Source organism: Cardiocondyla obscurior, linkage group LG09 (genome assembly GCF_019399895.1).
Source record: "Cardiocondyla obscurior isolate alpha-2009 linkage group LG09, Cobs3.1, whole genome shotgun sequence".
In the NCBI taxonomy this organism is placed as follows: domain Eukaryota; kingdom Metazoa; phylum Arthropoda; class Insecta; order Hymenoptera; family Formicidae; genus Cardiocondyla; species Cardiocondyla obscurior.
Window position 1 is genome coordinate 2,113,455 of NC_091872.1, and position 24,318 is coordinate 2,137,772.

Consider the following 24,318-nt stretch of genomic DNA (forward strand, 5'->3'; position numbering starts at 1 on the left):
TCGAACGTGAATTTTACTTGTAACAAGAAACTCAATGAATTGAACGAACCTACGTACTATAATGAAATCCATAATTATTGATTCTTAAATATTTAATTTCAGATTGTTTTTTTTTTTTTTTTTTTATAAGTTGTCGTATGAATAAATTAAGTATCTGTAAGAATAAATTAAGTTTAAGAATAAATTCATATAAAAAACTACGAAAGTATTATGAAATCGATAAAAGACAAATTTTTTTGCGAATGTTAATAATATTGACAGTTGAATTTAAAGCGACAGCAACTCGGCGAAAGAAAAATGTTTATTTCCGATCTTTGTCTTTTTCTTTGTGAAATCTGAATCATAATTAATTAGAATCCGATATATCTGATATCTGACGTAAAATATGTATCGATCGCGTACCCTTCCCAGACTTATTTTATTTAGCGTTATCCATGAAAAATTTTAAACGGTAAATTAACACTTAAATTTATTTTTTTTTTTTCAGTTTCTCTCTTTCAACTTGAAAATTAAGAATGGGTCATTGTCAAATCGGAAAAATCTGCGGCGTAAGTATTTTAACTCCGTCAATCGATCTAGGCGCTGAACCAGCAAACGGAAACAAGGTCAAACGTTTTCGACCCGGCGATAATGTATTCCCTAGAGAACTCACGGGTTTCAAAGAGCCGCAAGAGCAGATTGATTCTCCTAATGGCGTTACGACGCGCGACTTCTCTCCGACATCACTGCGTTATTATAACCCGCGGCGCTTGAAATACCACAGTACGGCGCGGCGTGTGCAATGCAGATCAGCATCGCGACCGAGTGCACCGCTTTGAATTTACCTGGATCGGTAAACGTACGGTTAATGAGGTGTGTTTGATCATGATTCGGTACAGCCACTCTTGGCGTACGTATCCACGGGCATGCATCAAATTCATGCCTGAGGCTCTGATAGCGATTGAGCGCGCGCGGCCACTTTACTGATCGATTTAAGCTTACGCGCAATAAAGTTTCACCCTCCGGATACCCCGACTCTTCCTTCGCGCGACTACCTCTCACGCGATATTCCTGTATCCGGATTTTACCCGGATATAAGTATTAACTCTAAAATTCTTGGGAAGCCGCGGGCATTTAGGACGAAAAATATATTATTTGATGCCTCTGGTTTATGGGAATAGAAATTACTATTCACGTGTACCTATAAAGGAACAAGAAAAAAAAAAAAAACTGTAATGGAAAGATATTTTTTTAAAACCTATGAATATAAACATGTACGGGAAAATAAATATTCTACAACGTTTCGAGAGGTCTGAATAATAGCTCTTGATAAATTTATCATAAGATAAGGATATTTTTAACGAGAACTACGTGTGTGTGTATTGTACGTGAAAAATCAATGTTAGCAGAAACTTATATTTTTGATATTAACTCTTTTCGCAGCCATTAGTTGGGTACACCGGAAAGTTTAGTTTATTAAAGCTGTTCGTTAAGATGGTCTGTTTTAGGAGAAAATTTTTTACGAAAATTCGTAACATTTTATCACTTTTGGAAAACAGATTATTTCCCGACACTCCTTACGTGACAAATAGCAAGAGTCGACATACCGGTACCGCGCGTTCCTGCGGGAAAGCATTCCCATCGGGGTGGTTCGCCGCTGCGCCTTTTCTGGACGGAATTTTAATTTTTCCCCGAGTCCTTTTGACGCGGGGAATCGTACGGGGGCGAGAGGCCCGAGAGCAGAGGCGAATATCACGTAAGGAATTACGACCGAGAGGGCGCGCGAAGGGTGGCATACGCGCCATACGAGGGGGTGAGGAAGTAATTATTTAAATATACGTCGTCGGAGGCGAGCGCTTCGAGCGGGAATATTTCACGGCTCCGCGCCATATTACGCCAGTAACTTACGTCCGGCCGTCCGGGCCAGATGTTTCTCTGGAAGCCGTTCTGGATTGGCGAACGAGCGTGTACGAGCGGCGCCGAGCGACACCGAGCTGCTTCAGCCTCTGCAGCCTTCGACGCGATTCCATCACATGGTGGTTGCCGTCGTCGAGAACGGGGGTGGAGAAGAGAAAGATGGTGCGGAGGGATGAAACGGACAGCCGCGCGCGCGGGTTGCGGCGCCGCCGCGCCGCGCCGCGCCGACGGGGTCCCGGGGGTAGCCTGTTGTGCCCGATATTGATGTCAAGGTCCTTCATCTCGGTCGTACTCTTCTCCTCCGGCCTGGGAAACCTCCGCGCGCGAAATCAATAGGATAAAATCGTCGTCGACAGGCAACCTCGTGCGCTCGCTCGCTTCTCGCATCGTCGAGCCCGCCGGGAATTTTAGGAATAGAAATCGCGCACGGTTTAAAACGGGAAACGTCCCTTTGGCTCGGTCAAATTCGTTTTCGTATCAAACTCTTGATAAAAAATACGCCCGATATCGGCCGTAATAGGAATATTGAACCGATTATTTTATTAATTTATTAAGTACGCTCGCTTGAGCATCCAAGAGACATACATATATGTTGCTGCGGTAATAATCATTGATATTATCGAATATTTTATCGAATTTAGTTGGGAGCTATACTTTTATTGACATGCGACTGTTAAATGCGATGCAGTTTCTATAATTATCGTGACCGAAGTTAACCATCTACTACCGTTAACCGCGTTGATCTCGCTCAGTCATCTAAGATGTCAGTAATCATAGGGACGAGCGTCGTGATTACTAGGATTTCCGGGATGCCTAGCAGTCATTGGTCATGTCCATATGGCCACCGGTGACATCTTAAATGACCAGAAGGACCGTTGCTGCAAAGCCCGCATCAGACTCCGAATTGGAGGTTGAGATTGCATTGCAATTATGCAATTGGAGATTGGGACATGATCAATAGGACTTAGCTTTGCTCTCTCGTCTCTCGGTCGAACGCCAATTTCCAGTGTGCTATCACAATACAATCTTAATTTCCAACGCGTGATACGATACGGGCTCGGCGGCAAACGATAAACGCCGGATCCGTCTGAATTTCCAGCGATTTGCCGTTCTCACTTTAGCAACGCGAGTAACTGTCCTCGTGGTAGTAAACAACGCGTGACATAATCTTAATGGACAAATGTGAATAACATCCCTACGGCGGTGTAAGCTCTGAAACCACATCCCTTGTGTAAACACTGTTACGCGGGCGGACGCTGTTACGGCGTGCAATGTGAAATTACGACGTCTTGGTGAACAGGTTACTCCGTCAGACATTCATAAGAAACAAGAACGAGACGTGTCATCTCTCTCAATTGCATCGCGTTTTCTTAGCTCAGGCTCTGTCGAGGGCACTTGTTAAAAATAATCTTTATTCACTCGTCGTCGTTCAACAGTCACCCGATTCACTTGCCGCTTATCCGCTAGCTGCGAGGGGAAATAGACGAGAATATCTTTCGCATCGTTTCTTATTACCGCATTCTTACGTCGATGATGCGCCGGCGCGCTTAATCATCACGGCTCTAATTCCGGTGTTATGTTATCACATGCAGCTTTTTCCATGTCGGTCCCGACCGTGGCAGGAGCGTGATAAATTATTCTCGGTGCTTTGTCCTCACGTTTCCCTCCGATTGTTTCCTTTTTACGTATATTCCCTCGCGTTTCTCTTCCTCCATCTCGTTCCTCTTTAGAGCGTTTTCATCGGAACGAATGCTGCCCGTCTGATCTCGTGACAATCCTAAAGCTTCAACAATAGTTTCGAAATCGTTGTAAATCCTTTTCTCGCTTTAACGAAACTTGATTAATTTGCCAAGGATTGAAATTGGTTTATAGATTTGGAAATATCGAGGCAAACAAGATTATAAAAGCATATTTATTCAGCCTGGTTTTAGACATATTAATTGAAAATATTTTACAAAGAGAAAAAAAAAAAATTATGATTTATTTTGCATTCAAAAATTACAAAATACAATGTTATTTGTGGCAACCGCAGTTGCCGGGGAAAAAGTTAATTTTAGCGATGTATCTCTGCTGTTATTTATATATTTTATTGATCCACTAAAATTAAAAGCTAATATATATAAGTGAACATAGATATGAGTTAGTGGGATGTTTTCCTACATGACGCATGATTGTACGTCTGCCAAAATATGCAAGGGTAAAGCCCTATCCGTGCAAATTTGCATAGGACTACAAGCGTAGCATATAAACGTCTTGACCAATAGGATACCCGGCATAAATTGCGGAGAACAATATGGTGTTACAACTTATGTTGCTGAGAGTATCATCGGACATTTATGTGCTATACATATGCTAAGTTTGTGTACGACGGGAATTAACAGTCGGCGAATTAAGTTCATCATTTTCAGCAACGATGTAGGATACACGAAACTGTCTGACCGTGATGGTTCGTAACTACTTGGCGTGCCTCCGCGATTTCAATTCCGCAAAAATGTTTACAGATCTTTTTACATTGATTTAACACGGTCTCATATTTAATTCAGACGGTAGAAGCACGAAATTATCTTTAACGTAACTTTAGAGAGTTAATTAATGTTCATTACGGCAATCCATTAACAAATAAATTAAAAATCTGTTTTTTTTTCGTTTAATTAAAAAGTTAGGATTTTAGCTATCGCGTGTGTCTGTGCGCCTTATTTAAACCGGAGTTCCTAATTCGTACTGTAACCTTCGCAAATGAGGGGATTGATTTGGATGCTGGTTGAGGCCATTAAATAAATAACGCCTTTTTCTTCCCGCCGATCAACCGGGTAAAGCGATTTCGTTGGCAACAGGTGCAAGAGAAGGAAAAAACTACCGAGACCACATCGGTCCTGCGAGGATTTTCGATTAACGGGATAACCTGCACGGGATCGTGATTTGCGCAGGAAAAAAATAAAAAGGTTTAAAATTTTAGAAGCTTTGAAACTTAAAAAATTTTACGATCGATGGTTCTATGCGGCGATGTGCTTTTACTGTTGCGTACCTTGTAAATTTGCACGTAAATTTGCACGAGTTTTCAGAAATTTGGAAACGAAATGACGAGAATAGTATTAAAATCACAAAATTTATTGTGTTTCCTTGAATCTTGTCTTCCGAAATAACATTGTAAAAATATATCAAAACTCTCCGTTTTTCTCTTTTGCTCGTATTTGCTCGTATTTGCAAATTATAGCAATAGATATTATTTGTCGATTTATATTTGTCGATATTAAATATTAAAAATCCCAAGATATTTCGCAAGCCAGTTGCTGCAATATTTAAAGACTACCAAATTTCTGTTTGTTCCTTTTTGGTAGATTAACTATTTTTTTTAAATAATTCTATATGTAAAAAATTAGTGTCACGTCTGAATTAGTTCAATATGAATTGTATAGAGGTGAGAAAAGGAGAGAGAAAGAGACGGATAGGTAGGCGGGGGAGGCGGGGTGGAGGGAAGGTGAGCGGCGTACGTGCCGCGCGCGAGCTTCTCCCACTCTCTCTGTCCTTCTCCAGCGGTCGAACGAGACGCACGTGCTTGTGCACAAGAGCCACGCTACGCATGTACGCGACAGCCACGTTGTCTGTATAAGTAAGTTATATCCTTATATATACGATCATGATTCTTTGAGGTGCAGTGTTATACAGATAATTGTAATTAATTATCCGGGCTTTTGTAGCAGGTGACGCAGCGCGATGACGAAAGTCAGAGTCTTTGAAAGGAAGCTGGACACTTTAATAAGGAAGTCTGATATTCTGAGAGGAGGAAGAGGCCTCGGAAAGGCATCGTGGCATCAGTGGAGCAACGCCAAGGGTAAGAATCACTCTTTTGATACACAAAACTCGTAGCTTGTCGTAATGGAAAATTTTATTTTTAATTGAGTATTTGTAGCATCTCTATAATTAAATTATATATTTCTTGTTACAGATTAACGCAGCTGCATTCATCGCCGTCATCGAAAGTGCCGTCACCGCCGTCTTTCATAATTATACGAACCGTAGCCGGTTCGTCGGTCGTTCCGGGAGTTTCGTTAAGTGTTCGGACGGATTTTTTTACGATAAATTTTGTGTGTGTGTGTTCGCGTGTGTCTAGTGCGCGGAAGGATGGCTCGTCACGTCCCATCTGAGAGGAGGAGCAGGCCCGGGGGGCATTCTGCATCGGCGGAGCAACTTTTAGGTAAGAATAAATTTTTTTAATAAAATATTTATTAAATAAAAACTTTAATTTTTTTTTAATTAATTTTGTATACTAATATATATGTCTACATAATGTATTTCTTTTTATGTTACAGTCACCGGCAGAATTTTACAACTCCGCTGACGCTCATGCAGATCGGTAAGCCAGTAAATTGTTTTCAGGATTTTCTTTTTTCAGGTGCGCCGAAAAATATCGCGCGATAGTGTTAAGTAATTTTCGCGAGTAAATTCACGGTCGGGGTGTTCGCGAGTGACTTGTGCGCGGCGCGGAAGGATGACTCGACACGTCCCATCTGAGAGGAGGAGCAGGCCTCGGATAGGCATCCTGCATCGACGGAGCAACTTTTTTGGTAAATATACATTTTTAAAACAAAATCTTTAATTAAAAAAAGAATTACTTTTTTTTATTAACTTTATTAATTGATATACCAGCATCTCTACATTAATATTTTGCATTTTATGTTACAGTTACGGCAAAACTATAACTCCGCTGAAGCTCATGCAGACTGGTAAGACGCATTATTTTTTTTTTCATAATTTAAAATTAGAGTCTCCTAAAAAATAGCGCGCGCGTAGCGTGCGTATGGTTTTTTCTAGTTTTACATAAATATTTAAATAAAATGTAGTTACTATACAGTTAGATTTTTCGTGACAGGGATATTTCTGTGAGCGATGAGAATATATTGTAGTCAAGTACGTCGTAAATTGTGCGATTCTCCCTTTTGTGCGCTTTATTTTTCCATTAATGTTTCCCTATTATACGCGCCCACTCGACCTTTTTCATTCTATTGTCTCGTTTGGAAAAAAATAGGCTCGATTTCCTGACGTTTTAATCCTTTGCAGTTGTACTGGTCTCGCGACGAAGCGTCGCGATATTTTAAACGTATAGTTGGCCTTCGCACACGTGTAACTTTTAAGAGAAATGTCGAGCCGAATATTCAGATTTAATATCCGAGCGCTTCCTTCTACACATTGTTCATGGTGAAATTTAATTTCCTCTACACTTTTATTCGCCCGCGTCGCAACGATGCTAAAAGCTCGCGCGTGCAGTTCGCTGGTGCGATAATAGAACGTTATTGCCGAGTCGCTCTGCCATAACGAATTTGCAAATTACTGTTATTGGAGTCCCTTAAATTCGCCACTTGCGCACGCGAGAGAGCGGTTTTCGTCCCGGCGCGACCGTATTTTCCGGTTTGTACGCGCGGCCGTAATCCAATTAAAAGGTGATCGAAGCGCGGTAGGGAGACGCTTCATCGAGAGGCTAGAAAGAGAGAAATGGAGGAGGATAGTCCAGACCAGGTGCGCGGTTACCCAATGGCAAAAATGGCGACGCCGCGTTCAATTAGGCTGACGGTAACAGCGTCGGTTTTGAAAAATTCGATTAGCCGCCACAATGCCCGTCGCTGAACTTGTACTATTTCCGCCTCGCTTTCCCTCCCTTGTCGATCTCCTTCGATCGAGAATTCCTTCTCCGCCGTCAAGCGGCGTCTTCAGTTTTTCACCTTCGAGCTAAATATTTAGCTCGCCGGTGGCGGCTAGAGGGTGAAAAACGACAAGGGTGGTACGGGAACGTTAGAAGAGAAAGAGCCGGTCGAAGAGCGTTTCCGGGGATGCGAACAAAAGGCGCGCAACCCCTCGGTCGTCTTCGAGGTACTCGCGTAGAAAGAAAGAAAGAGGGTTGTTGGGACGGTTAGAGGTCTGAGGAAGGCAAGAGGGAAGAGCGAGAAATGGATTTCGCCGCGGCGCTTTGCTGTTTTCTAATTTCCGCGCACGAGAGGGTAACGTATTCGTCGTTTTGCCAGCGCGGTCGTTGTTTTCGGCGAAAGTATGCCGGAACAGTTTGATAGGGCGCATCGAATGTTCAGTGACCTGAACGGGATCGGAATAATTTCTTTTACGTTCTAGGGTGGATCGTAAAAGTTTGAATTTCGAGTTATATAACGTTCGCAATTGCTATGGTGCCTGTAACGCTTAATACGATGGAGCGAATATTAGAGCTGCCAGGAATATCAAGCTCTCGCGGGAATTATTAGCTTAGATAAATTAAACTTCAGAGGTGTAGATTAATAGCAAAAATCCTTATCCGATACCTTGTATATATTTTACTTTAGCGGAAAGTTACTTTGAGCTTTTGTTATAAGAATCTTCGATATAAAAGAGTTATAAAAAAGAGCTTTAAATTAAAATTTTTATTTTAGAAAAGAGACGTTTAAATTAAAGGAGAAAAATGATTTGCAATTGTCTTATGTGCACAAGTCATATATGTATAATTCTATAAACTTATATACCTTACGTATTACATTTTTAAGTTACATTCCGCGTTTTATTTCACGTCTGAAAAAGTGCATCTCTTTTCATACTTTATGCTACTAGCCTACGAGATGTTACGGCTGTGATATTTTAAGGTTCTAACCGCCTGTCTGTGTTGGTTCATACAACGTCATGTATTTCTGCTAACTGAATATCTTGCAGAGTAATAACGGAAAGCTTTTCTGCTCGGTAAAAGAAAGAGAATGCATAAGTATATTCTGCATTTGTAGTTTGCACTTTTCCCTTTTCTAATTAAGGCGCGATCTAATATCGTAGGTCGCTCTCCTCGACGGCGAAGAGGCGTGTAATATCGTGTTCTTTTCTAAATTTAGAACGCACGTTCATTGAGGTAACATTTTCTGATTACCGCGTTTGAACGTCGTAGCGGATATCGGATTTTTCCGTACTTCCGCATGTTTGATCGAAGTTGACCCGAGAGTTAACAACGCAAGAACAGCACGACAACTTTTTCTCCCGAGAAAACACGAAGCGGTAAACAGTAGTGACATTATACTATTATGCAACACTTTAACGAGTGTGTATGAGGCATCTCGAGATTATAATTCCGCTCTTTTTTTTGGTGTCTGTATAAAAGATTCAATGTATTTATTAACTCTTTTAAAAGCTGTTTTTTTAAGTTATTAAAAACCAATTTATTTAAAAGAGGCAAATGTTTGGTTTAATTTTAAAATACAAAAATATTGCTAGAACGAGAAATGTTGATCTGTCATTTTTGACGAATACAAGTTAAAATTTTCCATAAATGAAAAGACCGATAGTAATACTGCGATGCACACATTATTTATATTCGAGTACCATGTCGACCACGTTAACGGAAATTAAAATTTCTTATCGTAAAATTTTTACGACGAAACCTAAACGAAAGATACACGAATCAGGACGATTGTATTACGTTTGTTCTACTTCTATCTTATTTCAATAATAATAGTTATGTTGTTATTGAGAAAATAATTTCGTCGTCGTTCTTATTACGAGATATTGCAATTTTCCTACTGTCGTTATTATGTTAAATCAATATAATTCTATTTTATTGCTAATTTACTGGACTCGCACGTTTCTCTCGACGGCGAAACAGACCGATTCTGTTGTATGCTAATGAAAGTGCCATACTTACGAAGGTTGAGCACTTCGAAGACTCACAATTTGCATTCATTATCCAGAGTTTCGGTATGTCCTACATCGGAAATCTCTGGCGTCCCTAACTTTCTGAGAAACTAATTATTTCGCTAATGTAACATAGATAAGTTTGGCCAAAATTTATAAATGTATAAATATATCGTTTTAACTATACCCGAGTGGAAATTGATTCCCACCTTCTTCGAGTATTTTCTGATGTTTCGTACCTTATTGCATTATCATTCGGCAACTTTATCGGCCATTAATAATTAATGATAACAACGTAGTGATTTAACGAGTTATTCAATGGTGCGTTCGAGAACGATGATAGTTAATATCGAGCGGTTTGACGATATTTGTTCGGTGGTCGGCAATAATTAATGCATTCCCAAGTCGTTACAATGGACCGCCACATAATTGCGTCGCATGTAATTATATCGTCATACGCGGTTGCGATTACATATTGTAAAATCCGGGGCGCGCTTTATGTCGAGAGTCAGGCCCACTTTCAATTTCTCTAATAATTTTTTTTCCCACGATTATCACGTCTCGATGGCGCTGGAGGGGAATGATTCTTCCTTGACATTGTTATCCTGACTTGTGGTCTCGAGAAACTCGAGGATCCTTGGTCCGTCTGAAATCCTCCAGGAGCTCGAAGTTCCCGAATATAATCCATGGAATCCCTTTACCTAATTCCCAAACACACTCGGAACGTCGAGATCCACTATTCGGCCATATATCTAACGTGTTACCACATTCGCGACGACACAGAATGTAGAGAAGTACGTTTAGCTAAGCGATCGTATTCGATACAATATATGTGTATACATGTACGTAGTATAGGAAGTTACACATTCGCCCGTCTCTTAAACTTTTTAATTATCTTAATTATATTACTGCCAGTTTCCGTTTTATCTCAACTATTCAAAACTGATATTTTGAATTTCGTTGCAACGGTATAAAAAAAATTACGTCCGACGCTAGCTCGTTTTCCACATACTTACATATGTATACCTATATGAAATTCTCTGTTTCAACTAATCTTAGATATGCACGCAAAATTATTATATTAAAATTTACTGTTTTAATTAAAAACTTTTTTTTCGCGCGACAGAATTAATACCTCATTTATAGCTCAATAGTTAGCTTTTCTAATTTTGATTTTGGCTTGACTTGTTTATTCATTGATAGTAAGAGAAACTTAAATTGATTAAATAACAATAAAAGAATAAATTGCAGATCTTATATTTATCGAGGTTTATTTTATCGTTGCAATATACTGGCGAATATAAATGATAAAAAGAATTTAATGCAAAACTGATTTTGGGAAAAACAAATTATTAATGGACGTAACTTGATAAGTTAAATGAAGCCACCAATTCGTGAGAGGAGAGGAGTCTGCGGTTGCTATTTTTATGCGGTATTTTCCGGCTCTTCTATGCAGACAAATGAGGAGGTAGGGGAGGATGGGTTTATGAAACTGTTATACTTGGCGTATCCTTGCTATACAGTAACTATGTTCCTGCCGCGCGCATCGCGGCTACGTGGAAGCCCGCGTAGGGTGTACAATCTATGCACTCGACGAAGTTTACTCGCCGCACTGCAGTGGTAACGACTCGTCGGCGTTGTTGCTGCGTGCCTTCTCGCGTTGAGAATGGATTCTCCCCACCTGTCCGCTGGAAATGATTTTCGAAGAGCGTAGCTTTGCGGCTCTACACGCGAACGCCAGCTTCCACCCACGCGTGCACGCACACTGCCGCGCTCTGACAGGTATCGCGATGATAGATACGCCCGCGTACGGCTTTTTTATTCATCCTTGCCGCTTCCGGTCCCTTCGCGATTCCCTGGCAACTGGCCAGGATCGTTCGAATCAGGACGCGCGAGCTCTAAAGTTCGACGCGCCGCGCCGGCCCCGTTAGGCAGTGCCCATTTCAAAATGAATTTTTCTTCTCTCTCTCTCTCTCTTTTTCTCGCGCACTTTTTCTCTTTTCTCCCGTTCCTTTTTCACCGCGCTCTACGTTCCGGTCGAACGAGCTCGCGCCGTGAAAGTTTGCGTACTCGCGTGTATTTTCCCGAGCGAGTCCGCAATTTTTTTCTCAACGCAATGTTTTTGTAACGATGATAAATAGATAAATAAATAAATTGTTGCATTTAGGAAAATATTTGAAAAATTCACGGAATAGCAATACGGCAATAGATATATCACTTGTATTATAGTTACTTTTGCACGCCCCCTCGATGTTTTTTTTAACGAAATATTCGGTAGAGTCGCCACTGCATCGAATATCCGCAATCCTTGGATTTCCAAAGATTTGTCACCGACGTATGTTAGTGTCCTCACGGGAAACAACCCCGGGTGGAGGAAACACGGAATCTTCTCGCTCACGGAAACATATGTAGCGCACGTTCGTCTGCGGAGAAAGAATTCTTTATGGACGCCTCGTAGAGGCTCGTATATTATCGCATAATCGTAAAGGCTTAAGCGCAATGCGGTCGGCTCCTCTCCGCCGAGAAACCCGCTTGAAACTACGAACGTTGCGTTTTCTTTCTGGCTGTTTCTTCATCGTCTTTTACTTTCTTTCTCTCCGGCTCCCTCCTCGTTCTTCTTTTCTCTGCGTTCGCGCTATTCTCTGGCTCTCCGCGGAAAGATTTCACGGACAGTTCGGTCGCACGTAAAAGATGAAACGCCAACGGGAGCAGCAGACAGCGAGACTGAGTCTCAAGGCAGGAAGCTGCTTGTGAATTTTTCAGACTACGATGAATTACCTCTGATAGCAATTCCGGACACAGAGCTGCGCGGAAGACTAGAGTTCCTTGCGACGAATAACCAGGTAGTTGGCGCGAATTGTAATAATTCGACGAGCCGGTGTATCCGTATTACATATTTATCGTGACGAAATGAGCCAGCGCGGATAGCGAACACGATTGAATCCTAAAGCAATCGCTTCGAGCGGTGAATAAATTTGACGGAAGTCTAGTTACCGTAAATGCAAAATTCGAAAGAATTTTCTGATTCGCCGTTATCGAAGCAGATTATTATAATAATGGCAACTGTTAGTGTCTTTTATTAAATTTACATTTAAAAAATATAAATTTGAATTTTCGTAAAAACATTATTTACGATTTTACGTGTACGTTAATAATAATTAAATAAAAAAAAGGAATTATGTAGGTATGGCAAATTACTAAGTATTAATTTAAACAGTGAATTTGCACGTCAAATATCGCTTTGTTAGTTTTATGGGAAGTTACGTAGTTGATTACTACGGTGACGCGAAATATATGGATATTTTACAGAGAAAAGAAAATTGACAATTATATGTATATTCGCTTCTCCGTACGGTAAAAAGTCACTGATGTTAAACATTATTTTACTTTAGATTTCGGAATTGTACATCTAGTAACACATAAAGAAACAAAAAGCTTCTTTCGCATGACACATGTATATGTCTCCACCCTTAAAGCTTTTGAAGATATGCAATTTCGAAATTTGAAATGAAACAGAGAAAATATTCAGTCTCAGTGACGCTATCCGCGGTTATGATATTGTGTCATTCGCGACAGGAAAATCCAGGATCTCATCATTATACGTCGCGTTTGGATGTAGTGGTTTCCTCTATATTTATGAAGGCTAGCTCTTTCTTTCTCTCTCATTACGGAACATTTGCGGGATTTCTCTCGTCCTCGACAAGACGCAATATCGCCTCGCATCGCGGCGACAAACGTGCATACACACGCCTCGCATAACACGCGCGATATTACGCTGAATTCATAAGAAAGCTCCGGCTTTTTATTGTGATTGTCACCGCATTTTTAGTGATGCCGCCGCGGATTAGAGATTAACTATATATAAAGACACGATTAAATATCTTTATAAATATTTCTACAATTAGCTATTCATGTGGCGTTTATGATAAATATACATAGAGAATTCTTGAGCGAGCGCAAGTGTACTTTTGGTTGTACTTCTGGCCAGTGCGCTCGAAACAATCCGGTTTTTTTTTCCCGTGGAATTAGGGGCTAATTAATGTTTCGCTGGGCGTGTATTTCTATCTCACCTGATAGTCCATGTAATTCCCGTAACCCATGTGGTTGCATGTGCAGGCGCATGCCTGAATGTGCCTCCGCATGTCGAGCTCGACCTCCTCGCCACATACACCTCTGCTCGTCGCCATCATCGTATCTCCCATGCAATAGCCGCCGGTGCAATACATTCTCGGGTCACTCTGATCCAGGTAACCCCCACCGGTGTCGTCGTATCCGAGCCCGCTGGCGCACCTGGAATCCGAGGCGTATCCCACCCGGGACTGGGGACGTTCCTCGTATCCCAGTCTAGACTGGGACCGGTGGAACGTCGAGGATACATCCTGAAAGAAACGGGAGGGTTATTTTGTTAAAAAATTATTTACCATCTTCGCCTCGACCGCGTCAGAATTAGCGCTCAGCAGTTCATAATCGACATTACTCTTTTTGATCGAAACTCTAATAATAAACTGTTTTCACGAAATCTTTTTTCCGATTGAACATTAATACGCATGATAAACCAATTGCGCTTTAGATATTTTCTCAACTCAAGATGTGTGTAACATTTAATTTTTGCAGGGACTAAAATCGTGCTTCGCAAATGTAGTTATAAATTCAAATGGTAAAGTTAGTTGTAAAGTCTGATAAAATTATTTTTAATGGCCGCGTAATTTTATTTTCCATACGTGTAATTCGTTGACTATGACTCGCAAACTTTCCTCTCGCGTCACGTTTGAAATTGCACGAATACGATTCGTTTAACGATGAGTAATGAGAATGTCAAATGTAATTCTATGCTTGTTGTTTGGGATATTGTTATACACATCGATTAGAACAAATGGCACGTATTGTCTACATATTTGATAGAAACTTTAATTGGCATCTCTGTATAGTATGTCAACTGAAGATGATTCGTAAATAATTTTATTTTCATTGAAATATTGTCCGGAAAATGTTTTATAAATCGAGTCATATCGAAGAACAATGCGCACGAGACATAAAATAATAGTAACATTCAGAATTGATTATAATATATGATTATAACTTTGAGTAAAAAAATTTATATTTATAATTGTTTTTTAAGATGATGAATTATAAATTAATATTTATCTTAAGTTATAAAATTTTTAACACTAATATGTGATTGATTAGTATAAAACAAAATTGATTATCTTTATAATTGAAATATGCTTACGTTTCTACTGTATCATATATTTGATGCAATTTGGTTGATTAATCTATCTTCGTAAACGAGATTTGCCCACCAGACATGCCAAGAATTTCTCGGAATATGAAGAAATTTAATATTCGAGACGTACCGCGAGCGTTTAGAATTTGAAAAGAATCGTCTTAATGCAGCACAAAGGCGGAATGCGTTGGCGTAAGAATTGCAATTGCGTAAGGGAGTGTATAACGTGCTAGTTGCATCTGCGGATTAAATCTTTCTGGCGTAACACGTGGAATTACTTGCTTCGATTCGCGTATACTTTCTTTATTACACAGCAACGGAAAATAAAGATCTAACCTATAATAAGAACAATATATTGTACGAGAATCCATTTTGCAAACTATGCACAAGAGTGACACGATAATTCCCAATTATTGTGTAATACTTCAATAATATATTATACATAGATTGATCGTCAAGATTCTTTCGCTATTTATTTACGATGCAAAAAAAATTTGTAAATTAGATATCTGTTAGATCTTTATGCAAATCACTATTTTAAATATTTCTTGTACGTACAAACAGCTGTCAAGGATTACACGTCTCGCGACTGGTGCAAAAGAAAAGCTCGAAAAACGGATATTTTATTCGTCGTGTTTATCTGTTGTTCATTCTTTCGGTGCATTCGCAGTTACCACGATTGCGAGCGGCGGTACACGATGGCTTATGAGCTATCATATTCCGCGGTATGTTGGCATCGTCCTTCGATACGAACCGCGGTACGACGAGAATCGCGCAGCTTTCTATCGTTGCTATCTTTACACCCGGCACCAATACGGCTTCCCGTAACAGTAAAGTATCGATATCGCTAAAATAACCGGAACGTATGTACGATCTTTGAAGCCGAAACCATATACACTCCGCGGCGCGGCGCAGGATCCTGAAATTCGCCCGGTAACATTTCCGTCGTCATCGCTATACGATTTCGAACGATAGAGACCATGAGAGCCAGCTCTGGTATTTTGCTCGGCGATTTCACGAGCGCGGGATAACGCCACGAACGGCACGTTCGATCGATAGTTTGACGATTCCTGAACATTTGCCACTTCCTTCCGAAGCTTTGTAAACTCCATCAAGTCTCGCGAGACACGCAATAACGTGTGACACCTAATGCAATAATGTGTAACACGTTGCGCACGCAATTTCTTACTCAAACACGAATTGACTGAGATATCTATTCGCGCGACAAACAAGATTATTCTGAGATTGTTCTGGGAAATATTTTCTTTTTTATTAAAAAAAAAAGAAAAAATTAATACTTTTAATTAAACTGCGTTTCTGTTCAAACGTAAAACTTTTTTCGTAACTTTATTTTATTGCGGTAAACTTCTTTTAGTCGATTCTTTCTTTAGCCGCAAGAAAAATAATGCGGAAGCTTGATTAAATAGAGAAAGTGCACGTTTGAGAGACCATCTGCGGCGATATCGTCTCGCAGAAAATATCGAAGGGTGAACAGATGATCGGCACGTGATCGTTTTGTATACGTGTTATGCATTTGCGAAATTGCAGTAGTCCGCAGGCGACGCGGCTCTCAGCTAGCGACGGTGAAATTTAATGGGATATCGATACTTTTACTTTTTTTTTATATCAAATACCGCAAGTATCGACATTTTTTTTACATATTCGATATTTAAAATTGTTCATAAATATTAATACCGGTATCGTCCGACATATAAAAAGTAAAGACTCGCTGAACAATTAAATTCAAACGATGAAAATCGACGCAACTTGGCACATCTTTATTCAACGCTTCGATCGCGCCGATATTGTCCTTCAATTTTTCTGACATTCCATTATAATCGAAAATAAATCATCAACGGTAAAAATACGCAGTCTAGAAGGCAAAATACTAATTCATATTCTATTTTGCGCGGTTATTAATTCAGATCAATATTATCGATTTTATTCTCTATGCGATGCCGTCTTAGCAATTTTGCAGAATGCGACCTCGCGACGGGAACAATCCTTGTCGAATCGATGGTTCAAATTAATGCTCCTATAGCGAAACTTGGATAGCTAAAGCGTGCCGAGTCGAATCAATTTTCGGATACTGAAAACCCGTAATAGATCTTGGAAGATTCTCGCGGCGAAGTTAAAGCGATCTTTCGCCAAATTTGTGCAAGCGGAAAGGCGAAACTCGTGACTGCGCGGCTATTAGGAGCCGCTCTCGCTGACGAGATTTTACGGAGATAAATACCCAGCTCGTCTCTTTTCTTCTACTAGCACCGCGTTAATAAACGCTGTCGAGTTGGCAAAAAAAAAAAAAGAATAAGCTTACCGCGATTAGAAACACGTTACCCTTTCAGCTTTGTATATTCAACTTCGATTTCAGAATATTTCGTAAGTAGATTTCTTTTCTGTTGTATATGCTTTTTACTTAGAAAATTGTAATTGCATAAAAGACAAAGTACATTTTTATGCATGAAAAACTTTCGCAATTTAAATTATCAATAGCGATCTGTTTCGGCTCGCTGAATCATGATGATCTTAAAGTTCGCTCTTTCCACGCTAACTAAGCTATTTCTTCGGAAATGGCAAATTCAATTTTCGCCATTCGATAATCATAAATACCAGGCTCGAGCGGTTTCATTATAAAACGACGAATTCGTTCGATTCTATTGGATAATTATCGTGTAATACCCACACTTGAAGATGATATCAAATTCAATCGACATCGAATTGTACAATGGCATTCTGTATAACTCAAGTTCGTTGCGCACAGCTAATATTAATCGCAGTAAGATAAATTATATGATATTAATTTTAACTTCTAACGACACATAAAATCGAACTCTAATACTGGTTTAACATTTTTATAAAAAAAAAAAATATATTTACAAATGAAAACGTACAAGTGGGACATGCTTATTCGTACTACGTGAATATGTTTCAAAGCTGTTTCCGAAAGTTAAATTTTATCTGGTTATTTCATTAAAACTTTTCATTTGTTTATGTGTAACTTGACGGATACACAAGAACATGATATAACTGCATATATAACTGCAATGTAATTTCGAGCACAAAAAGACTGCATTATTTGAATTTTTAAAGCGATTAGGAGAAAACTATGTAGTAATACCACCAGAGCAAATCAACCCTGTATACCGGTCGAAAGTTTTTTATTACACTGCTTTTAGTTCGATGTATTAATGTCTTTTATTCACAATCAACAAAAAAAGAAACGAAACAAAAATCCGTATATCGATCTCGTAAAAAGATTAAACGTAGGGAAATTCATACCTGAGGATAGGACTCTTCTTGGTACGGTGTCCTGGGATGGCACTCGTCGTAACACCTGGCGTCGTAGCCGCTGGGCGGGCGTGGGTACGGGTCCTGCGCCGCCACCGCGGCCGCGCAGCAGTCCGGGATTTGCGCCTGGTAGGTCTCGTAGGGACACTTGAGATCGGGCTGGACCGATCGCGGAGCCTGGTGAACGCGCTCCTGCGGTCCGCTTCCGTAACCGGCACCTCCGCCTCCACCCCCGCCTCCCCCGCCTCCTCCGCCGCCGCCGCCGCCGCCGCCGCCGCCGCCGCCTGCACCGCCAGCGTGATGCATCGTCGTCGTCCACTCTCGCGGACCTCGCACCACACCACCACCACCCTCCCCCGATCACTGCATCCTAATGCGTGGTGCGCGATACGCGATCGAATCCGCGTCCTCGGCGAGCCTCGTCTCTGTCGCGCGGCCCTCCTCGCAGGGGTCCATTCTCACCACGCCACTATACTTCGCGTTCTCTCCTTCCCTTCGCGAGCATCGAATCTCTCTAGCCCATTTCGGCCTTGTACCTGTCGCACCCGTTATCGCGTGTTAGAAGTCCATCGGCCTCGCGCGCCTCAATTCAAGTGGGAATGCACTCAGGTTCGCGCCTGCATCCCGCTCGAATTAATGCACCGCATTACAGCCTGAACTGACAAGAGTGTAACACCGGGCCATCCGTATCCACTCCTAACTGCCGAAAGTAAAACCACCGGCTTCGCTCTTTACCTACTTTACGCGCGTATCTACGAGTCATGGGGGGGCTTTTTTGCGTTATTTACTCGAGCTCTTTTAATCTTAGTCCCTTCGGGCGCTTTTTCAGCGTCGTCCCGTAGCGTAAGCTTTTAGATACTCGTATTGGTAGAACGGCGATGCTCGATCAACGTGCCAGACTTGATCCACCCATTGATCTTCTCTGACCCCTTGTCTGGCCAAATGTACGGTGTTGCTGTGTAAACTAATGAGCTTGCAAGAAGTAGGATGAAGAATCGATTCTCTCGGCGGATGCAATTTTGACATTAAGAATACGCGGCAACTCGTAAGCTGCTTTTCGGGACACGCGACCGAACGTTACGTCAACGAACGCTGGTCGTGACGGTATATCTGATTCGCGATGAATTTCGTCAAGTTTATCTCGACTAGTTGGATTGAAAATCTGTCTCTTACGGTGAAATAAGTCTCGAGTCTTTGGAAACCACGCGTGCTTTCCTAATTTAAACTTGCAGCGTTCCCACAGCCTTGGCTCAGCCGATACATCCCCGTTATAGATTACGGATATTTCGGTTATGCGCGAGACTAACTTGGATGAAGTGTCTGTGCACGGACCGTAATTAGCGCCTCTTAATTTATCGCGCAAGGGCTATACGGGCGCGCTCGATTGAAACTTTGATGCAGGGTTAGAGCAACGAGTAGGCGAGATCGTGTAAAGAGCTAACGTGTCTATTTGGGACACGTTGGCATGTCTTTACCGCGGCTTTCGAACATATCAATCGCGAAAGGCGCATCGGATCGATCGTCATATTTAGAACAACTACTCCGAACTTGTTTCTCTCTATTTCAGCTAGTAATATCTGTAACATGTAGCTCAATTAGCATTACGAAACGAAGGTGATTGAAGCTTGTATGATATTTAAATATACATCAGCATACGGGATAAAATATGGCTATAAAATATAATTTTTTAATTTTTTTTTTAATTTTTAGTATCTATATTTTTGTTATTACTGACGTGTGAAAATATACGTAATCGGTATACGTCCCAAATCATTAGAATTTAATCACAAAACATCTTTTTAATTGCGTTTCTATAATTAAGGCATGTATGAGATAAAATTTTCCAATGTTGAAATACGAATGAGTGAATACAGTTAAAATTTCTAGGCATATTATTTGACTTGGAAATTGAAAAAAATATATAACATTTGTGTCACCCTCTGGTACAAACGAAATATTTAGTTTCCGTTCTGCTTGCACGTAAACAAAATGTTTTATTTTTGTTTTCATGAACCAAAGTGAAAAAAAGCTTTTAAAAAATAAATTTTAAATTCTAAATAAAATTTAATATAAAAAATTTTGCCTTTTACATCACGCTGATGTTCCTGCAATTAAATGTCGATGGAATCTTGTGCCCCACGCGTATTAAATGCGTGATATTTTAAAATTAATTAAATAATATCGTGCATTTCATTTATCTGGTTATAACAAGAATGTCATTATTATTTATCTCTTATTATAAATGCTGATTAAAAACTCGTAACTAAAATAATTATTCTGTTTTCGTTCTTATCAAGATTTCAATTAATATCGTTATTATCTCGGCTTCAATATCTAGGCGGACTATCTATGTACTCGATATTGATATTAAACTATGTAATATATCGTTCACCATTATAGTTATAGATAGTAGATCAACTAGATATAGACACTAACGTTATACCGGGCAATCATATCCTTTTATGATCTCGATTATAGCGCCGCTTTGTAGGCTTCTGTAATCCGCATATAATACCTATGAGATGATGTCGGTACTGCATTTAACTGGCGAACCGTTTCATCATTTCACTTAAATATCCATTGAAAATCGATTAATAATTGATATTAATACGCACGTAATTTTTTACCTCTCAATTGCGTTATTTTTGCGCGAGTTACGATCGCAATTTTCGTTCATTTAATAAATTAACAGAAATATAATTTAGAAAATTATTCAATATTGTATAAAATGGAAAAGAGATGAGAAGGAAAAGTAGTTAGCACAATGTCCCGTACAATTATACATGAAAAATTTAATGTAGTTTATGCACACAGGAGAAAAGATTTGCTGCGTTGTATGCATGTGATTTTTAATATCTTCATGTAATATTTCTGCAATTTAAATAAATGTAAATGTATTATCAAACAATTTTTTTATAATTTAAAAGGATAGAGATATTTTTTTCTGTAAAAATCACAAAAAAAAATTACAATATTTAATTATGATTAGTTAAGTTAATTTAAATTTGATTATTTTACGATTGATGCAGGGGACGATTGGATGAGTAATTGCAGATTTTGTTGCATGATCGCTTTCGATTACATTCGATACATACGCGTTGTGAGATCTTTTTCGTAGCGACTTAGTACAATCGATAAGGCGCGCTCTCGTGATTGATACTTGAGTCAATCTCATTATTACTCGTAACACCTTAGTTTACACCTATTCGGGCCGAGTAGCACGTTTCCACGTTCGAGTGTCGGAAATCAAAAATCCCTTCGCAAATACTTGGGAAGATATCAACGGCAATTCTACTTCCGCTGTGTTGCAGAGAGCATAACTTGTTTCGACCAACAAACTTGAACGTGCTTGGAACGGCAATTTCGTTGGTTCTTTCGAGTGAATTAGACGCTGAGAAAGATATCGAAGAAAAATTTTTCGTAGGACTATCGCGAATTAAGAAATTACAAATATTACAGTTTTAATGCTGAGAACGCATCTTTTGTCTCTAATTTTTCTTATTACGATAAAAATGAAAAGAATATAATTACAAAAATAAGCATTTTAATTTTTATTTTATTTAATTAAACAAAAAGAGATTAAATTACTGAAACATATGTTCAAATTATATTAAATTTTTCGCGTTTTAATTTCGTTTGAGAAACAGCATCGATTAATTATTTTGAGGTTTTAAGACAGTCAATATATCATGTAGAGATTACGTCGTTGCTGCAGAAATACATTATTTCACGTTATTTTCCGCATAATTTGCAAATTAAACGAACGTCAAACGGTATATTGTCGAATCAGAACCAGCCTACAACTTCGGTACACATTCAGCCATGATCTTTTTGCGGAAGCTAGGTTCGATCATGAATTCAGCGTGCGCTCGCGTAGCGGCCGTGCTCGCTCTCCCGCTAGCGAATTCAGTTTCCTTTTGTTTTACTTTGCCCTCTCATTTCTGACCGCTTTCCGTATCGCATTCTCGAGACGACGGCGGTGCTTTCGGCGTACGTGTTCTTATCCCGTATTTCTGCCTTCCGCGAGTTTCGTCCACGGTGAGCGATAGCAGAACACCGTTCGTGAAAACTAAGGATTCTCCGGACTTTCTCGATGATCAGCGGAGCGATAACCAGAAGGGTAGGCGAAATAGGGCGAGATAGTACAAGAAGCTCGTTGACTGCGAGACTTCCTGCGCGGCGTACTGTTTTATTCATTGTCTGTAGCCGCAAACTGCTATTTGACCCGTCCATACACTTGGTCAATTCCACAAACATTTGATTAGTCGATCAGAATTCTATTTTCAATTTGTCGTTTTGAAATTTTCAATGCGAAAGCATATTTGCATTTTGCTTTAAACGGAGAAACTCATCAGTGACATCTTTTTTTTTTTTTTAATTTGAAGGAATTTTTTCATCATAGATATTAAAGAAGGAATTTTTTCACGCTTCTGTTTCGTTTCATTAAATTACTGAATAATTTGCGATCGACTTTCCCGTAACAAAAATATTGAGGTTGAGATGATTGATTGTCAAAAAGTTCCAACAAATTAAGCTTCCGGATTACGAGTAGGTAAATTATGTTTTACTTGTCCGGTAACTTTGAGAACTTGACAGAATTTCAAATTCAGTTATCAATATTTAATGTTGGAATTTCAAGCGTTGCGAAGAAGAATAACACCTGATAAAATTTGCTTTGAAAGAAAAAGAGTCGACTTAAAATTAGACGAAGAATCCAAAAGTTGTCGCGAACGAGTGCTTCGGAACATTTTGTATATTTACAAGAATCTTAAGAATCACCGAGATTGCCGATAGAAGAGCTCGTTAGTAATAAGACGACTCCAAGCGCGCAAACTTGAGAAAGTTTCAATAGACCGTCGAAATCTTCTCGGGCAGCTTGAAGCCCGATCGGAATGTATTTGCCGACGTTTTAATATTCCATGACTGAACGTGACTACGACGTTTCGTATATCTACTTACGGATTTTTATGCGCTCCTCGTGCTGCGGTACGTCACAAGGGTCATACGTTGCGTTTTACAACTAAAGTTTAATAAAATATCTCAGACGACGTAGCACATTCAACTGCAACGTTCGAACGCTTCCCGTCGATATTGTAAAACTTTTAAGGTTGAGCTTCTTTACGTGGCTTGCATCACGACCGATATACGTGCGCGCGATTTTTGCGAAATTGTGAAGCGTTAATCGAGCCTACATTAACAATATGCATTGAAAAAATGTTATTTCGAGAGGAACAAATTAATTTTTTTATTTTTTTTTTTTTTTATTTAAATCTTGTTAACGATTGATAAAATTCTGTTACATGCAATGTGTAACAGTTTAAGATGACTATTCCATACCTTGTATATTAATAAAAACCATGCTGGAGAAACGTATAATCGGTCTTTACGAGTAAGCGTAAACCTGTTGCGCGAATTGACACTTCTCACTTTTGGCGAATAGAAAAATGTCACGTTGTGAAATTATTACACTCCCGCGTGAGTTTCATTGGGGTGGACGATACGAGGGTGACGTCGCGGCACAGCGGAGGCAATTTCACCGTCGTGGCGAAATTGCCGTTAGATCGGGCAGATAATTTTCTCTCTTCTCCGGTGGATCCGAGGGTGGCCCGCCAGAGCGAGAGGAATCTTCATCATTTAAGGACGAACCGGGCGCCCGGCTCTTCGTCGGACGCGATCATCAATCTTCGCAAGGCAAGGGTAACGCGTTCATCTCCCAATTACGAGGCCTCTTCCTTCCGGAAAGGAAGATTTGCATCTCAGAGGTAGATGCATCTTTCGGTCGGAATCGACTCCCAGCGACTTTATAAAGACATTCAGCTTATACATCTGCCGCGAGAGAATTACTTCCGTTTTCAAAACGAATGATGGTATTTCAGGCAGTTTATTTGTTTACATAGGTATTTGTGAAATAATTATAATCAAATAAGGCAATTAGATTGAATCTCAAATGTTGAATGCGACAGAAGAAAGTTAAGAAATAAGCGAAGAAGAGTTTTTACTTTGGCCGAAAATAAAAGTCTAGATTGCAAGCAGACGTGATAATTATGTTAAAATGTTTCGCTAATGCACGTTAATAATAATAACGCTAAATCCCTCGATTACATCTGGAGTGCATGCGATGGCATGCCAGAGAACCTTTTATTCAGAGGAAATGGAAATGGTCACGAAGGAAAGCCAGAAGTCTTCTTTTCACAAACGACAAGTGATGTCCCGAATGAAATGGTCTCCAGGAAAATTGTATATTACCGGATACTCTTTTT

The 24,318-nt window shown here is 39.9% G+C and overlaps 1 protein-coding gene across 1 annotated transcript in view; it reads right to left on the reverse strand.

Annotated features, from left to right (window-relative positions):
• Positions 1-18,279, reverse strand: part of LOC139105527 (dipeptidase 1) — an 84,377-nt gene extending 66,098 nt beyond the window's left edge. The window contains exons 1-2 of the mRNA XM_070661696.1: positions 18,050-18,279; positions 13,617-13,925 (exon numbers count right to left, since the gene is read on the reverse strand). Coding sequence (XP_070517797.1) covers positions 13,617-13,772 — 156 coding nt within the window. The 5' untranslated portion in view covers positions 13,773-13,925; positions 18,050-18,279. The remainder of the gene's footprint in view (positions 1-13,616; positions 13,926-18,049) is intronic.
• Positions 18,280-24,318: the final 6,039 nt, after the last annotated feature.